At 44.0% G+C, this 15,337-nt stretch overlaps 8 protein-coding genes across 8 annotated transcripts; 1 reads left to right on the top strand and 7 right to left on the bottom strand.

Moving 5' to 3' along the window:
* Positions 1 to 849: 849 nt before the first annotated feature.
* On the bottom strand, positions 850 to 1,149 carry AOL_s00088g61 (uncharacterized protein; the record flags this gene model as incomplete). The annotated part of the gene is made up of 1 exon (XM_011125758.1): positions 850 to 1,149. A coding segment is annotated over one exon (300 nt), but the record flags the coding sequence as incomplete, so codon positions are not given.
* A 1,009-nt stretch (positions 1,150 to 2,158) lies between these two features.
* AOL_s00088g60 (uncharacterized protein) lies at positions 2,159 to 2,464 on the top strand (the record flags this gene model as incomplete). The annotated part of the gene is made up of 1 exon (XM_011125757.1): positions 2,159 to 2,464. The coding sequence occupies one exon, from the start codon at positions 2,159 to 2,161 to the stop codon at positions 2,462 to 2,464; it is 306 nt and encodes a 101-aa protein (XP_011124059.1).
* Positions 2,465 to 3,747: 1,283 nt separating this feature from the next.
* Positions 3,748 to 4,817, bottom strand: AOL_s00088g59 (uncharacterized protein; the record flags this gene model as incomplete). The annotated part of the gene is made up of 2 exons (XM_011125756.1): positions 3,748 to 4,232; positions 4,307 to 4,817. 2 exons carry the CDS (start codon positions 4,815 to 4,817, stop codon positions 3,748 to 3,750), a joined length of 996 nt encoding a protein of 331 aa, XP_011124058.1.
* Positions 4,818 to 5,048: 231 nt separating this feature from the next.
* Positions 5,049 to 5,720, bottom strand: AOL_s00088g58 (uncharacterized protein; the record flags this gene model as incomplete). The annotated part of the gene is made up of 1 exon (XM_011125755.1): positions 5,049 to 5,720. One exon carries the CDS (start codon positions 5,718 to 5,720, stop codon positions 5,049 to 5,051), a length of 672 nt encoding a protein of 223 aa, XP_011124057.1.
* A 2,399-nt stretch (positions 5,721 to 8,119) lies between these two features.
* On the bottom strand, positions 8,120 to 9,021 carry AOL_s00088g57 (uncharacterized protein; the record flags this gene model as incomplete). Its single annotated transcript, XM_011125754.1, has 4 exons — positions 8,120 to 8,213; positions 8,279 to 8,639; positions 8,880 to 8,914; positions 8,990 to 9,021. The coding sequence occupies 4 exons, from the start codon at positions 9,019 to 9,021 to the stop codon at positions 8,120 to 8,122; spliced, it is 522 nt and encodes a 173-aa protein (XP_011124056.1).
* An 818-nt stretch (positions 9,022 to 9,839) lies between these two features.
* AOL_s00088g56 (uncharacterized protein) lies at positions 9,840 to 11,564 on the bottom strand (the record flags this gene model as incomplete). Its single annotated transcript, XM_011125753.1, has 2 exons — positions 9,840 to 10,857; positions 10,921 to 11,564. 2 exons carry the CDS (start codon positions 11,562 to 11,564, stop codon positions 9,840 to 9,842), a joined length of 1,662 nt encoding a protein of 553 aa, XP_011124055.1.
* Positions 11,565 to 11,787: 223 nt separating this feature from the next.
* Positions 11,788 to 12,113, bottom strand: AOL_s00088g55 (uncharacterized protein; the record flags this gene model as incomplete). The annotated part of the gene is made up of 2 exons (XM_011125752.1): positions 11,788 to 11,809; positions 11,872 to 12,113. 2 exons carry the CDS (start codon positions 12,111 to 12,113, stop codon positions 11,788 to 11,790), a joined length of 264 nt encoding a protein of 87 aa, XP_011124054.1.
* Positions 12,114 to 14,901: 2,788 nt separating this feature from the next.
* Positions 14,902 to 15,240, bottom strand: AOL_s00088g54 (uncharacterized protein; the record flags this gene model as incomplete). The annotated part of the gene is made up of 1 exon (XM_011125751.1): positions 14,902 to 15,240. The coding sequence occupies one exon, from the start codon at positions 15,238 to 15,240 to the stop codon at positions 14,902 to 14,904; it is 339 nt and encodes a 112-aa protein (XP_011124053.1).
* Between the last annotated feature and the right edge of the window lie 97 nt (positions 15,241 to 15,337).

Here is a 15,337-nt window from a genome sequence, read left to right as displayed (position 1 = left end):
TGACGTGGGATATTGATAAGACTCTTCTAAGGGTGGCTTTTAATTCATCATTCAAAAACTTTTAAATTCCAAGTGGAAATGTCTGTGAAAGCATGACTCTTACCTATCATACAGTTAGGTTTATGATTAAATAACCCCCAAGGCACAGCTTGGACTACCATAGGATACCTATCATTACAATTTCCTAAAATTTATTTGTTTTCAGGGGATTCAGACACACCGGGTGGTATGAAGCTTATTTTTCATTTAGTTCTATTCTTTATAGTCTAAAGTAGCAGGAAATAAATGAGAACCTTGGAGAATATCACTATTGCTCTCGCCATCTCCATCCCAATCGTTAGCACGTTGTTTAATATCAACCTAGAAGCCCAGAAAAGTTTTCTAACTCGTGGTAAAATGGTGCTTGTAGTCTAACATCAATGCTCGTTGTTGCTCTAGAAGAGGAGTACTGGTGCCGGCTGGTATTATTTTCGGTTTTCTAATATTACGTTCGAGCTGGAGCACTAGTTAACGTGTTATCCTGCTACTGTAGCTGACTGACTTGTTGATTTCGCATCCTATATTCTAGATACACTAGCAAATTTATCTTGGATACTGTTCAGCTTAACCGGATCTCTTTGAAATGGGTATCGCAGTGGGGGCTGGTTATAAGACGTTGTGACCATGAAATTGTCAGATGTAATAACTGCAGCCTGCTCATCAGGATCTATCCATTCATTTGCATTAACTGCGACCACAATCCTAATCTGCCAGATGTATATTTTGCGCTACTACAGCAGTTGTTAGCTGAGTTGTACGGTAGATCTAAAATATGGGACTTAATATGCTTGCCCTAGTTTCAATTTCCACATGAAACATATCGTGTAGTGAGGCTTGATTCTTGAGTATCAGCGGCTTCTGTAGAGCCATCAACTGGCTTGGTAATAGTCTCTCCACTCTCTGTGATTGTTTTAGTGATAACATCCTTATCGGGCTAGGTAATGGACTTATGATAGGTTCAGGCTCTGGTGGATCTGCAGTGACGGTTTTGGTAATGGTAACGGCATCTTGCTGTACCGTGACTGCATACGGGATAGAAGAGGTTGACGCAGGGAAATTTATAATTGTAGTGGTGGTTGTAGATGCTAGCGAATCGCTACTCGGTGGCATTTTACGTTTAGAGCACCGGTTGGCGACACATAATGGAAGCCCATCGCCAGCATCAGATATTGAGGAATAACTCAATATCGAGATTAAAAAGAGCGAGATGTTCATGAGCTTCATTTAATTTTCGTATTGCGGGTAAGCCGTATAGAAGACCAATATGTGCATTGCGCATGTTATTTTTAAGCTCTCGATAGGGGGATAGGCATATTTATATTTCGTTAGGATACCAACTATACGGCTGTTAGCGTTAATTACCAGTTATAGCAGCTCACAGGTGCCTTTACCCAATCTTATCTCAAAAATTGCAACACTCCGCAACACAGTACAATAGCTAACTACCAAGGGATAAAACATGTACAGTTACAATTGTACCGATGTCTATCAAGTTTCGAGGTTATATCATGTTCGAACTATAAGTACCTAATTGAACGCTCGACATATCGCTTATTTTTGGCGTAGGCTTTCTGACCTCAGGAAGCTCACGAGCCGTTAAAGTTTTAGCTTCGGAGAACTGAATAACGCCGGTGACCGGCATCAATACTCATCCGTGCATTAACGCGGTTGAAATTGATGGACAATCTTTCCCCTGAGGTAGGATCTTGCATAAAATCTATAATTAGCAAGGCAGATCAAGTCAATACTAGCGAAGGAAGCTACAAGTTTGGGAGTATAAAAGAAGGGGATGCTTCCTGTCAACATCTCAATCTCTCTCCACCTCTAGAACTCCGTATTAAAGCCTCGCGTTCCACAAAGCCTCCCATTTAATTTCTTGCTTGATTTTCTTATTTGCTTAGTACTTCTAGATCTCTCGAACTCATATCGAGCTATGGAATCATTGCTATATCCCATCATAGTTGAGGAATCTGGAATGAGATCTAATTCCTTCACGATACATACCCGCAAGTATAGGGAGGAGGGTCTGCCTGTCTGCAACGACCCATTGGAAGAACCGGAATTCCCCGCCATTCTTAGAGAGAAAAAAATAATCCAGACGCCCCACAACCTTTTCTTCATGAAATATGATAAGTCTGTACTGAATCCCACGCTACCTATAAGCGGCGATAATCATATCCTCTCGAAAAGCGAGAAGGGTTACCACATAATTCCTATTGAGATTGCGACTCCATACTCTTGTAACCCGGTGTTTGGCGATTCTACGTCCTCAAACGAAGAGTACAGCATTCTACAGGACCTGTCAGACCGCCAAATTATGTCTGAAGATTATAAATATCGACCCCAGATGGCTTTCTCTAACACAAGCAAAGGGGAACTCAACAAAGAAATACCAAAGTCCGCACATTATATGGCCACCAAGTAGATAATCGCTGCCACGCGAGGCATTCGTTGCCGGATCCATCCCGAGTAGGAAAACTTCTTCGGCGGCACACATCTCCTAGGAGGATATACAGCCAGAATCTAGTCATATATATAGCTAAGAAATTTCCGTAATATAATAGATGCGAGTGGGAACGCTGCGAAAGGAAGTGCTCCATGCAATCAAGTGGATGAAAGTTCTCCAGATTCTCAAAGAAACAGCGTAAGAACTATCCTTCTACCAATATACTCCTTGGTACACGTATTATCCGATTCCGGCTTTGAGGTTTTTGACCGCAATATATAAGATAATGTTGTTTGATGAACATCAGATTGTAACTAATCCAATTGGTGCTGTTGAAAGCTCCATTCGGATATCCATCAGGATTGCAATATATTAATATTAGTCAAGGTATGGGAACGAGGCACATGGAGCCTAGCTAATGATAATATGAAAATAATGGGGGACTAGTTGTATACATGTGTAAGCTGGTCTCACGCTCACAGCCTACGCTATTCTAGTTTTCGTAGTCAAGAATATATATATTCCTCATAATTATATCTATTTGAGCAATGGTGTGGGCCTATGCAGCCTTTCAGGATATCCCATTATTATTGATCCTCAAACCGACTTTGCTTCTTGTTGTGCTGAATATACGTAAACGGTCTACGGGCTTACCTCATCAAATCCAACGTATTTCCGGGTTTGTTGTACGAGACAATGAAATTAGGGGAATTACCAGAAGATCTCTATCAATCTACGACTTTGTCTCGATCCTTCCGCTCAAGATAGTTTCCATTCCACTTTAAGCGCTCCTAAAATTTGGTCGAGAATCTTCCCGCACTCTAGAGCCTCCAAAACTAAGAATAGCATGACAAAAATTGGAGGATAAAAGCGAAAGAATCCTCGCTAGGAAGATGCTATATAATAGATCCGAGTTTTCGGAAACAGTAATTGATCACTAGTGTCTCCCCGGACCCCAAAATGTTACCTCCATAGCGCATGTAGGGATAAAGAACACACGATACTGCCAAAATCAAGCATTAATCAAGGTTTCCCCGCTGAATAATATTTTGTATTAACGTCAATGACGATGGATCAACCTGGGTGAGCCATGTATTGATTTCAATTTCGGGACCTGATGATGTGAGGTTCGGAAACTTGTAATTGGGCTCAATTGGAGACTTATTACTAGTATAGTAAGATATGCCGTTTGGAGGCATGGTCACAGGACCCTGCGGCCATACTGCTGTCGAAGGAACTGTCGTGCTAGCCACCCCTGTTGGCTAAATAATCATATCTGAGGGATGATCTTGATCTCTCATGTTGTCAGGGGGCGGGAACGTGGCAGAATCGCTAGTTTTGGGACCTTCATTCCATTCAAGGATTGGCTCTTGCTTTAAGATTTCACTAAGTTTGTCAAGAATACGGAGGTTCTGGAGAACAGAAGGCCGTACTGGAGCTGCTACCTGCAGTACTCCGATGCAAGTACGCAGTTCAGAGCTGATGTTTTCTGGATTAGGGAGGATCGAAGCGGCTAGTAACAGAATAGTCGATGCTTTAAAGATATGCTGGTAAGTTAATCCACTCTGGCGTAAGCGGAAAGCTTTCTCCGAATCCGGAAATTTCATTGTCCGTCGAAGTAACTGCACGGTAGCCTTCGCCACTTCGAGGCATTGTAAAAAGCAGCGAGCTCTAAAGTCAGGAGTAAGGGTTGCATCCGTGAAGTATCGGTAGAGTGAGAGCCTTGTGGCCATAGCAAACATCGCGGCTGTAAACACGCAAGGAATCAGTATAAAAATGTACTACTGTCACCTAGAATGAATAGAGTGAATGGGTTAATACCATCTAAAAACATAGGATCTAATGGAGAAGAACTTTCCCAATCCAATATATGTTGTGGGAAGCTGTTTTCAATATCGCCTAATTGTTGTTCAATAACGACCACTTGATGTTCAATACTGCCTTCTTGAGGGTTTAGGCGAAAGATTTGCCCAATAAGTCGTGAAACCCCGATGAGACTTTTCATCAACATTATACTTTCTGGGCCTTCTGGGTCTGCTATGTTGGATTCCCTTTTAACTAAATCGCTCGTCTCATAACTGCCAGGTTCGTTGATTTCAATTTCTTTTTCGTCGAACATTGGCGTTGTTCCTAATTGCAAGGCTAGTTTTCGGTCCAAAAGAAACGTACACCAGAACATTCGTGATCGATGCTCCGATTCCATAGGCCTCAGGTTAAACTTCTCGTATGCTGGTTTGCGATGAAGTTGAAGGTCTTTACAAACTCTCACAAGATATTCCACTGTTAGCCGTAAAGGGTAAAGCAATGCGACAACTTCCAGGTACATGGCCATTATTGCCAACACTAAAAACCGGTCCCCCAATCATCACGTTAACATGCTGATATATTTCCTGTTCGGACGACGAAAGAACCCAATTACCTTCGACATCAAATAACGAGTGGTTGGGTTGGCGTAAGTCATGAAAGTTTCTTGCAAGTTCCAAAAAGTACCACCCCCGCCTATCAAGAGGTAAGTTAGCGGTGTAGCAGTAATCCACCAATGCAGGAAAGGAGTGTAATAATCTTACTTCGAACTGTAATTGGGAACTTCAAATACATCCGAGTTATCTGAACAGATACTGGCGCATGCATTGATCGTCATGAGAACACAAAATACCCCGGTGACTGATGGTCGGTCCTCGGCAAGTATGGGTGCCTCATAGGCCCGCTGAAATTTTTTGTAGATGACGGGCCAGCACATGGCGGGCATATACCTATAGGATACGTTTGTGCCAATGTCAGAGCTGCTTTCGACTGAAAACTTATACTTTATATTATTCATTTGCCCTAACCTCCTAAGATGTTGATAGAAGATCGTAACAAGTTTTTCACCATTCTCTTTAGTAGGCAATAGAGCACGGAGATCTCTTATTTGCAGAGTTTCGCCATGCAATGTCGTATTTGTAGATTGCAACTTCCCCTCGTTGGGGCCTCGAGTATCGAGAAGTGATGTATCGTAGCCTAAACCATTCATGTATCCTTGAACCGAATCCATGAATTGAGTAGAGTTTGACCCAGGGAAAATAGCATCTCTACTGCTATTGGATGAAAGTCTCCGTGGCTGTTGTGCGGTAGGCGAATGTGGTGGTTTTTCGTCCGTAGAATGACTTCCTACTTGAGACACCGAGGGGCTCTGGAGTTTTACTTCGGCAAGTTTCAGCCTATCGTTAAGTTCCTCGATGGTCTTTTCAAGCATTTGTAGGCGCCTATATTAGTCATTGCTTAGAACGAAGTTATATATGTGGTTAAAAATCCTTGCAGCTTCCGCCGTCTTGCCTAAGAGGTCCTATCTTCTTTCCATTCCCTGGCTCTGTGAATCTGCAGAGAAGCGATGCAGAAGTGCACGAAGTGCAAGATCGGCAGATTCGAGTCGTAGAGGCATCGCACTAACGTAAAGATAGAGTTAATTCGACTTTTTGTGACCCGAAGTCCAACTAGATGAATATTAGGCAGCTGGCTTGTCAACTGACCTTAGTTTTACGAGCCCTACAAGCATCGCAGGCCCGACTATTGCGTCTCGACTGATACACACGTTTCCGAGGTCCGGGTGTACTCTGGGAATTTGTCGTTTCCTCGGGACTGTCATCCGGCAATGAATCCAATCCCAACTCGTTGATTTCTTCCATCTATTTCTTCAATTTTGTTCCCGTTTACGAGCTATAATTCGAATTACCAGCGACGGTACGATTGTGTTGCTGTATATACAGTGGGCGGATTGTGCTAATAATCAAAGCGGGTGACAGATGATTTTTGGGCTTATCCAATTGTTCTTATATGATGGCCGCATCTTGGTCAAACTGGTATTGATGTGCCAAGCCTGCACGGGTCCAGCCACGATTCATTCGTCGAAGTCCACTCTCCAGATATGCAAGGTTATGCTGCCCACTGGCCACGGGAAAAGGGCCTCGTCGACAGCCGAATAGCCCGATGTACCTACGTACTACATAATATCTGGTCAATGTCGCCTTCGCTCTGTCAATTGATCAACCGCTAATCGATCTTGAGAAATCCTCCCTTCCCGTAATTACACATAAGGTTCTGGATGGTGTAATAACCGCTCAGGGTTTTGACGGTCAACTCTGATCTGTAGAAACGCTGGGAAATCACCGGCAATTCGCGGATACGGAAATATAGTTTATACATACTGCATTTCCCGCTGCTAGTTCGGTGCCTTGGTTTGTACATGCACACGCATCTGTACCAGCTTGGCCTATATGCGAACTGGTATTGGCCATCTCTAACCATGCAACGAATCCCACAGTCTAGTAGCAGTCTCGTAAGGTCTGTACAAAATGTCCAGTTCGTGACTGCGTAAAGTGTTTATTTCCGATTGTTGTGGCCAAAGCGTACTTACGTATTGCATCTTGCGGCGTTCATCGATTCTGGAAGAACAAAACCTGTGTGGAGCCTTAATCATCAGCCAAATAAGAAAGTGCTCTAACTCCTAATTATTAGCTCTGCATGGAACGCTTGGGTCTGACACAACCGCTGGCAGCTTACTATACGTTCGATCCTGCTCAATAGATGAGAATACGAAGGTCTAGAGCTACTCTGGACAGCGATGCCTTCCAATTTACGATTCCACTTTCGCACACGGGCTAGATCAAGAACGTGGGTGTACTAATATGGCTAACCACAAGACCACCGGTGGCAAGCCCGTACACGGGATATCGAAAACGGGGAATTTCGTGGCAGCCGCAGGGCCTATACGTAAAGAGGGATATATTAGGGATCCCAGCAATATGCATGCCGGCACGAGCACAACTCCCAGTTCATATTCTATGGCCTGATCAACTTCTAAAATCCTTGTAAGTTCGACATAGACCTCAAGGCTTGGGTACGGTTGGGGGATCGAGGGTTTGCTAGCTTTAATAGTTGCGGCTGAGACTGCTATATTTTGGTGCAACTATAGGGTAAATTTGTTGCTTTTTATTGGTCGGAGCGACATTCCGTGAGCCCCCGCCAATCAGCACATGTAATTCGTAGTGGAGGTCTCATCCCCGACAATCATCCGGGTGGATGAACCCTTGAGAGACGTTGCCCAGCTGATAGCTTTGTCGTCGTATACTGACTGCTTCAGGTGATGGCCACAACCAATCTTGAATTTTTCAAGGGCGAAAAGTCCAACATCTATATTTGCATTGTTGTAATGTTAACGCGGAGAAGATATGGAAAATTCTGACCGCTGGTTTCCAGGCCACTGGGTGCTATTGCTTATTCTGGAATCTAGACTCCTGTCTATGACTCCCCTTTTGAAGGTATTGCTTGATGGAATTCCCATTTTATTGTCATGACATGGCATCTTCTGGTAAAGTGGTACCCTGATTTCTATGGTTTTTCTTCTAAATCAAACAGATGATGGGTATTCAAGATTTGACGCTCCTTGGGGGAGAAATCTAAACCCTGGCGAACGGGTATCTTGGGTATTGGTGCCACTAGCTGAAGTGGAAACTTTCTTGGAAAAACAGGAATTTCCGGCCACCCAGCTCTTGCATCAGCGTTCCGCTCTCGAATCTGGTCTTATGGAAATGACGGAGTACCGCCTCAGAAAACTTGCTCTCAAGCCATCTTCGACCCCAATCCCGGAGCCGTCGATCAACAAGCCTCGACACCGCAATCATCAGTAGACGGCTCGGGTTGTCTCTTACCAGAGACTATTATCTTCAAGAAATCCTTCTGCCATCTCAAGCTAGAAGCGTAATCAGCCACCAACCAACTAACCAAGGCAGATGAATATTAGAAAGATCTACTTACCTCCTCGTTTGTTTTGCAGACCATGAGCCGAACTTTTCCGAATCCATCACCGATCGAATAGGAACCTCGCGACTTTCGCCCCCATGATTCTTTTCATCGTCCACACCATCAGAGCTACCGTTCAAGTCATCCAATCGCTTCATAATCATCTTTCGAAACCTCGGACTGCCTTCTCCGATACCGCCAGCAAAAACTACAGCGTCGACCCCTCTCTCGCGTCCCTTAACTTTAACCAATATGACCCGAAGAATCCCAGAATCCTGTCGAGAAACAGTTCGACGGCAAGAGTTGGCTCTGCTGTTGGCGGATTCGTCGCCAGAATTTCTGAGAAATCTGTCGTTCCGGTGAGCGCTTTGAAGCCCTACAAGCGTCAATGTCAGGGTAATGGATTTCTACTGCCGGGCGGGGGACAGCCTGTACCGATGACAAGTTCAAAATAGCTTCCGCGTGCGAAAGCTCCACTTAAGAGGATATTTTATCACTTTCGCCTGGTCTCGAAGAGTAATGAAATCCAGACTGATTTATCACGATTAGTTTTCCCTACCACGCAGAAGCGATACTTCCGTCCGATACCTTGGATCTACAGTTCTCGATCTCGAACCACCGGGAAGACCTTCTAATGGCGTCAAGCCCATCCTAAGAAAATGGCATCATCAGTATCACCAACTCATTTGTGTCCAGAATTTCGACATCACTGCAGCGACAACTCACTTCGTCATGGACTTTGCAGCGAGCGGCCCCATGTCCCGTCCGCCCCCAACAACAACAAATCGACCAAGTTTTATTGTATATACAGTATGAATACTGCTGGCTGGCTGGTGATCGTTACGTGATGACGGCGATGGCATGTACTCAAAACTGTCAATCTTGGCAACAAGTTTAGCGTTCTTTTATCTTTAATATAAGACAAGGTGCATTGATTTGTCATGCCATATGCATTGATCATGAAACCGAGGTATTAAACTTCATATCTCTTATTTTATTTTCTAGTTCGCTTTTAGTAAAAGTAATACAGGTAGACGAGCCCCCAAATTGTACATAGTTGTAAAAGATACAAGTAGTAGCGAACAAAAAGTGAAGAGGTTAGTGGGAAAACTGCTCACACACATCAGATTTTAACAGCTCGTTACATCTTTCTTCTCTGCAGTTCGCCATAACTAAAGAAGCTGACTGCAAACAAATAGTTCTTGGCCAGGTCACAAGACCGTATATAAGAACTCGTTATATATAGATAAACTCCCCTGGAGCAGTGGGATCGCTTGGTTGTATTGATACACTGGATGAAATGGTAGTAAGCATAGAGGGCTTTCGTGCTCATTAAGAATCGCAATCGCTCCAGGATTTTGCGTAAACAGGCATAGAATCCAGGTAACTAGTAGCAGGAAAAGCCACATAGAGAGGATAAGGAACAAGAAAAAAACAATAGCAACAGACGGCCAACCAAATCCCCTACCTTTTTAATAGCATTGATCGTTGATGCTAAAGCAACGGTAAAAACAGGTGATAAGATATATCATTTTTAATTTCGGGAGGTTGAAAGGAGAGTGAGGTGAAGATCGGGCTATCGAGCGTCGGTACGGTACTGTCGACTTGCCCAGCCGACATTCCAGAACACGTATGCAATGTCACGCGCAGTGTTGACAGTGTCCACAGCTCGTCCAAAGATTCCTTCGCTGCCACTAGAAGGGGTGGGTGGACATTCGGAGAAACCACCATACTCTTCGTCGAAATCGCCGAATCTGTTGCGGTTTAGGGAGATGTTGTTCCTTCGATTGGTCCACTTGGGTTCCCATTCGATAGGATCATCCTCATCTTCCTTGTTGAAGGCAAAAGCGGTCCCTGATCCCAGGCTAGACTTGGATAAGCTTGAAGAACTCGCACCGAACCGCAAGGCAGACAGATCGTTGCTCGATGTTGATTGTTTCAGTTCAGATGGTTCCACTTCAGTTTTGAGGGTTGTCGATGGGAGTTTTTGGATGGTCTGAGGTTCCAATAGGCTTCCCCGGGAATTCTGGCCTCCATTCTTCGGTCGACTTGAAATGCCGAGGCAAAGTCCACCTTCATCAGAAGAATTATCCTCCTGGTAAACGAATCTCATATTAACATCCATGTCGTCATCCTCTTTTTTGGCTTCGATGGCCATACATTGCTCAACTCTGTCATTGAAATGAATATATTTCTGGGAAGATAAAGGGGATTGTATGCCAGAATCCATAGCTGGTGTCGTTTCGCTGGTTCCCTCACAGCTGCCAGCTGCGTGTGATACAAACTGATATGTTGCGCAGCCCGAAACTGCTCTGCTCGGCATAACAAGTGGGGATAATCTGTGATGATTCTGCGACTGCTGTGATCTTATCGAAGCAGCGGCTTGCCGTGATTGATTTGAACTGCTAATAGACCGTTGTAGTAGGGCCTCGGGCATACTTCTCTTCTTCAAGATGGTCTTTTTGGTGTTCCTGTGATAGGAATGATTTCTAAGAGCACTCGAGCATTCGGGGGTTGGAGATATGAAAAAAGAAGATCGCTCTGGAGCCGTCGATAATGGTCTGTACAGCCAAGTGAAGTTGTAGTCCTTCATCCTGATTTGTTATAATCCGATTAGCATGTATTTATCAAATGAATCGTCAAAATATCTACAATACCAATCAATCTTTTCCGGAGATACGGTCCTCAACTTTCTCTTCACTTTCATCCATGTTCTCCAAGAAGCATTCTCTAATCGAGCTGCATTATCGTAGACCTCCCTCTTCCCAACCATATACCTCCGGGAAGCCCAGATATCTTCTTCCTTCCAGCCATGCGACAGGTAGTCGACATGTCGGGAAGGTTCAGCTCGAAGGAGATGAATGTCATCGATAGCTGTCACCGGCAGGTCGGCGGCAGTTGTAACAGCTATTGGAACATCGGCTGCAGTAGGAGAAAAAGGAGGATCGTCTTCCTCCGCCTCTATTGAATGTTCCAGATGGATAAATGTTAGTTTCTCCGAAGCAGGGTTGTAATCGTAACATGCTGGAAATGTGAATGTGTCTTCGGTCTCGTACGGACTTAGGGAAGATTGATTGCCGGCGGTTTCGAAATACGAGCCCCAGGATGATATTGTTGATATTGATGTGACTGAAGTGCGTGGCGAATTCGTCAGAGGGGACGAAGCCGACGCCATTCGGCCGCCAAAATATATCGGATTTGGAGGTGGAAATGCGAGATAATCAAAATTCAGTTCGGAGTTTATGGGTTGCGGAGTGTAGACTTTGTCGTATGACGTTGAGGCACACTGCGCCTCGGCCATGATAAAGGACGGTGATGTTGTTTGGGAGCTGGGAAGTTGGAAAGGATAAACGTTGTAAATCCTCACGATATAGGATCGGCTCCACAAAGCGATATCTTAGGATATACAGCAAATAAACAGAAAGTTATACGATAGCTCGTTCAACTAACCGGAGGCAAAGCCAACAAAAAGCAGTCTGCTGTTAGACCCGCTCTTTTTGTTGTTTGAGCTTTTAATTGTAGGTTTAGATTTCATCGGAAGGAAGTCTATAGTGTACGAATTAGAGATGGCTTTTGTGAACTGCAGCTGAGGTTGCCCATTTTCTTACAGGAGCCCAAAGGCCATGGCAGCGGAACATTGGATCTGGTTTCTCAAACCGCTGCTGGATTCCACTTTTCTTGCTGCTTGGGCTGCTCTGCTTCTAATTTTGCTCTCTTTTTGCGTTGCATATACTGGCTTCCGGGGGCCTTGCCGCCTGCGCGGCGCGGCTACACCCGGAGCCGTATTTTCTTCCGATGAGGATATCGGGAAATAGGGGGAGAGAAGAGACTCATTGACGGCAATTGCCATGCTGGCTTGAAGTATTCTTTGACGGGATGAGAACTTGTCGAAGAGAGAATTAGTTGTAAAACAGTTAACGAGCTCATGTTTAAAGTTTCCTCAGAACGATACTGAAATAAATCGAAAATGTCTGAGGTAAAGGCCATCTCCGTGACAGGAGACAAAAGTCGATAGAGATGCGGTGTTCCATGTGTTTGTTTAATTCGTTGCAAGGCTGACCATTGAACTGTCAATTGACGCTTTCCCTTCACTTAAGTGCGATGAACAGGCCATTTCGAAAATTACTGGGCGTTGTTGATGCCACCGCTGCACAGAATCGGGTTTAATTAGCCCAACAGATTGATTATAACGGCTGAAGTTATAGATCCACGCTTTTGCAAACGCAACAAGGTCGGAAAAAGCAAACAGATTTAATTGCTAATAGCGTTACAAAATAATAAACAAAATTACTTGATTCTTGTATTAAATGATAGTGCAAAATCAGAGTTTTTGTGCAGTGTACAAAACTAGTGCTTAGCGTACCAACCCATTGGCAGCAATCACTGCATCATGATCCTTTATAGGACTGAAAAGCTTCTCAAAGTAGTCCGCTCGCAGACTTGCCATACGTCCTCAATCACCTCGCGCAGCCGCCGCCTGATAGCCTCAGGTTTTGAATCTATATGCTTGAGCTCGGGATACAGCTTGTGCGGTTGGTGCTTAAGGTGCTACCATACATGTTCAATAAGGTTGAGGCCCGGACTATGATCACCAAAAACTCGCAATCCTAAGCTACTCTCTTGCTAGCTGGGATGTGTGAACTGGGGAATTGTCGTGCATGAATAGTGGTGTGTCTGACAAATTTTATTGAGTTCTGACTAGAACTTGGGCAGGTATTCTGCAAGCATGTTGTATGTGTAGTAACTGTTATTGATGACCAAATAACATGGCTCTTCCAGATATAGGTATAACAACTCGTCATATATGATATATAAATTTATATAATGAAGGCATGTTATGTACCTAAGACGCTAGCTTGATATCGTCAGAGAAATAAAAAAAGGGGAAATCCTGACATGCAAAATCTAGACTTGGAAGCGTGAAAACTCTTCTGACCATTGTACGCAGCGAATAAAAAAGAAGAAAAAACTGGTTCTTGAAGCTACCAGAGCTATGTAAAGGAGCTGCATTCTGGCTAGCAAGATAACCGAAGCCAATTCTCCTAATCAGATGGGTTTACAAAAGTTTCGTTATCAATACTGGCACTGGTACTTGCCAATATACGTTTAATGGTGTTTTTGTCGAAAGCCTCGTATTGATCTAGAGGCTCCCATCAATAACTCTCAGGGCAGAAGTAGAGCCATCCGAATTAAAACAACTGACATCAAGTAATGATCTGGACAACGAGCTTGGTGGGGTTTCTGAATGCCCGCCAACTCCTCCAAGCAGAAATAAGGGAATATTTGAAAGAACCGTTGATGCTATTAATAACGCTCAAGACATCGCATACGCTTTCCGGAATTTCGGTTAGGCTAGTTGATTATATAGACAATTGAGCTGGATAGGTTGATGTTCTTTGCAGCTCTACTGCCTATATAGACAAATATTCTACACAAAATGCGTGGTGTTACAGACCAGGAATGCCGCACAATTGAGTATAACACGTTCATCCTAGGTTAATATTTTATAAGAAGATTGACCTAATTCATGGGAATAAATTCATATTTCACTGAAGTATTTCATGTATTTAATCACCTATCCGCGTACTCTCCGCATTCTCAAACATACCACGAGACAGTGCACCTCTGTTCTGCCATGGCTTTAAAAGGTATCGAAAGGACCTGCACGGCGGAGGTCTAGACGCCGATTTGGGAAAGCTTAGTTGCGGGGTGAAGGAAACACGGCTGGTTCACGAGACAGTTAAGACACACATGTTCGTTTACATTATTGTTGTTATGATAGAATTACGACTGAATGACACACGTACATTAATACTTTGTCCCATTCCGAACCGCTTAATACCCCTACATTGTATTTTATTGTGAGATTTTGCTAACCTCTTAGCACCCTGTCCTTCCATAATGGCCCATTATATGGCCTGTTTAAAATAGCGAAGCTGCTGCGCGTGTGCCATCAGGGTACAGAGGCTTAATTTTACTACCATTTTCGCACATTTTTATCCTAGTTAACAACATACCTAGGTAATTAGGAGTGGTGGAAGGAGGGTTCCGATGGGTTGATGTCAGCTAGAACATGAGCCCGACAAATAGGACTATTCTCAGGCTACCGACGCCTGTGAGTCCTCTAGTTACCGGTGAACCCATATTAAATCTGAGCTTCATATTTTTCTCCTGTCGTTTACGTACCACGTCTCCGCTCCTATCAGAACGAAACTTGAGATATGGATGTTATTTATCTATATCTATATTAAACTCATATAACTCATCTTGATTTGGCCGCGCGCCCAAAAAATTTGGCATTCCACTATTATTTAATGCAAGAACGGTGAATAGAATATAGAAATAGCTTGATTGCTGTCCATGCACAAAAAGCCGGACGGCGATGTTTTATGATATGGTCGCGGAAGTTTCTACTTGTAAAGATTTGTTCACTCAACGATCGACAAAATAAAGGAAGAAGTCCTTTCTAAGCTGACTGGGAGCAAGGGACAGGTTCAGCGATTCTGGTGACCTGAACGCCAGCTAGGATGATTTTGGTACCAGTCGAGTCGTTGACGAACTGATAAAAGGGATAATGTCAGCATGTGGACCATAATGTGACGTTGGGAATTGGCAGGGCTTACTAAAATGTCCTTGTTCTATCTCTGGGCCTGCTTCCATATTTCAATTTCGCAACCTCCACGGATGACACCAATTCTCATGGTAGAAAGCAAGTTGTGGGCAGCGTTGGAGTGGTTGTAGACACCGCCGTTGAACATAGCAGTTGCGTCCTTTCCAATTCCAGATTTAATCATAGCCTTGCCACCTGGATGATCTTTGATGAAATCACTAACGTCATGAATGACACCAGCGACCGCGATGAGTGCTTTTCCGTTGCGAGCATGTTCCTGGAAGTCTCCAAACTCGATGACTGGAAGCTGCTCAAGAGGGATACCCCAATCGAGTTTGGCACGGATTCTATCCAGTTTCTTTTGCATCTGTTGAAGTCGACCTTTCTCGATCTCGTTAGACTTGAACCGTTTGAGGCCATAAGCAAGGCCGAGCTGCTTCCAGGTCCAAATGGCCCATTTCGTA

Source organism: Orbilia oligospora, assembly GCF_000225545.1.
Source record: "Orbilia oligospora ATCC 24927 unplaced genomic scaffold scaffold00088, whole genome shotgun sequence".
Classification (NCBI taxonomy): Eukaryota; Fungi; Ascomycota; class Orbiliomycetes; order Orbiliales; family Orbiliaceae; genus Orbilia; species Orbilia oligospora.
The sequence above is the reverse complement of the archived record's forward strand: the minus strand, read 5'-3'. Positions and strand labels throughout refer to the sequence as shown.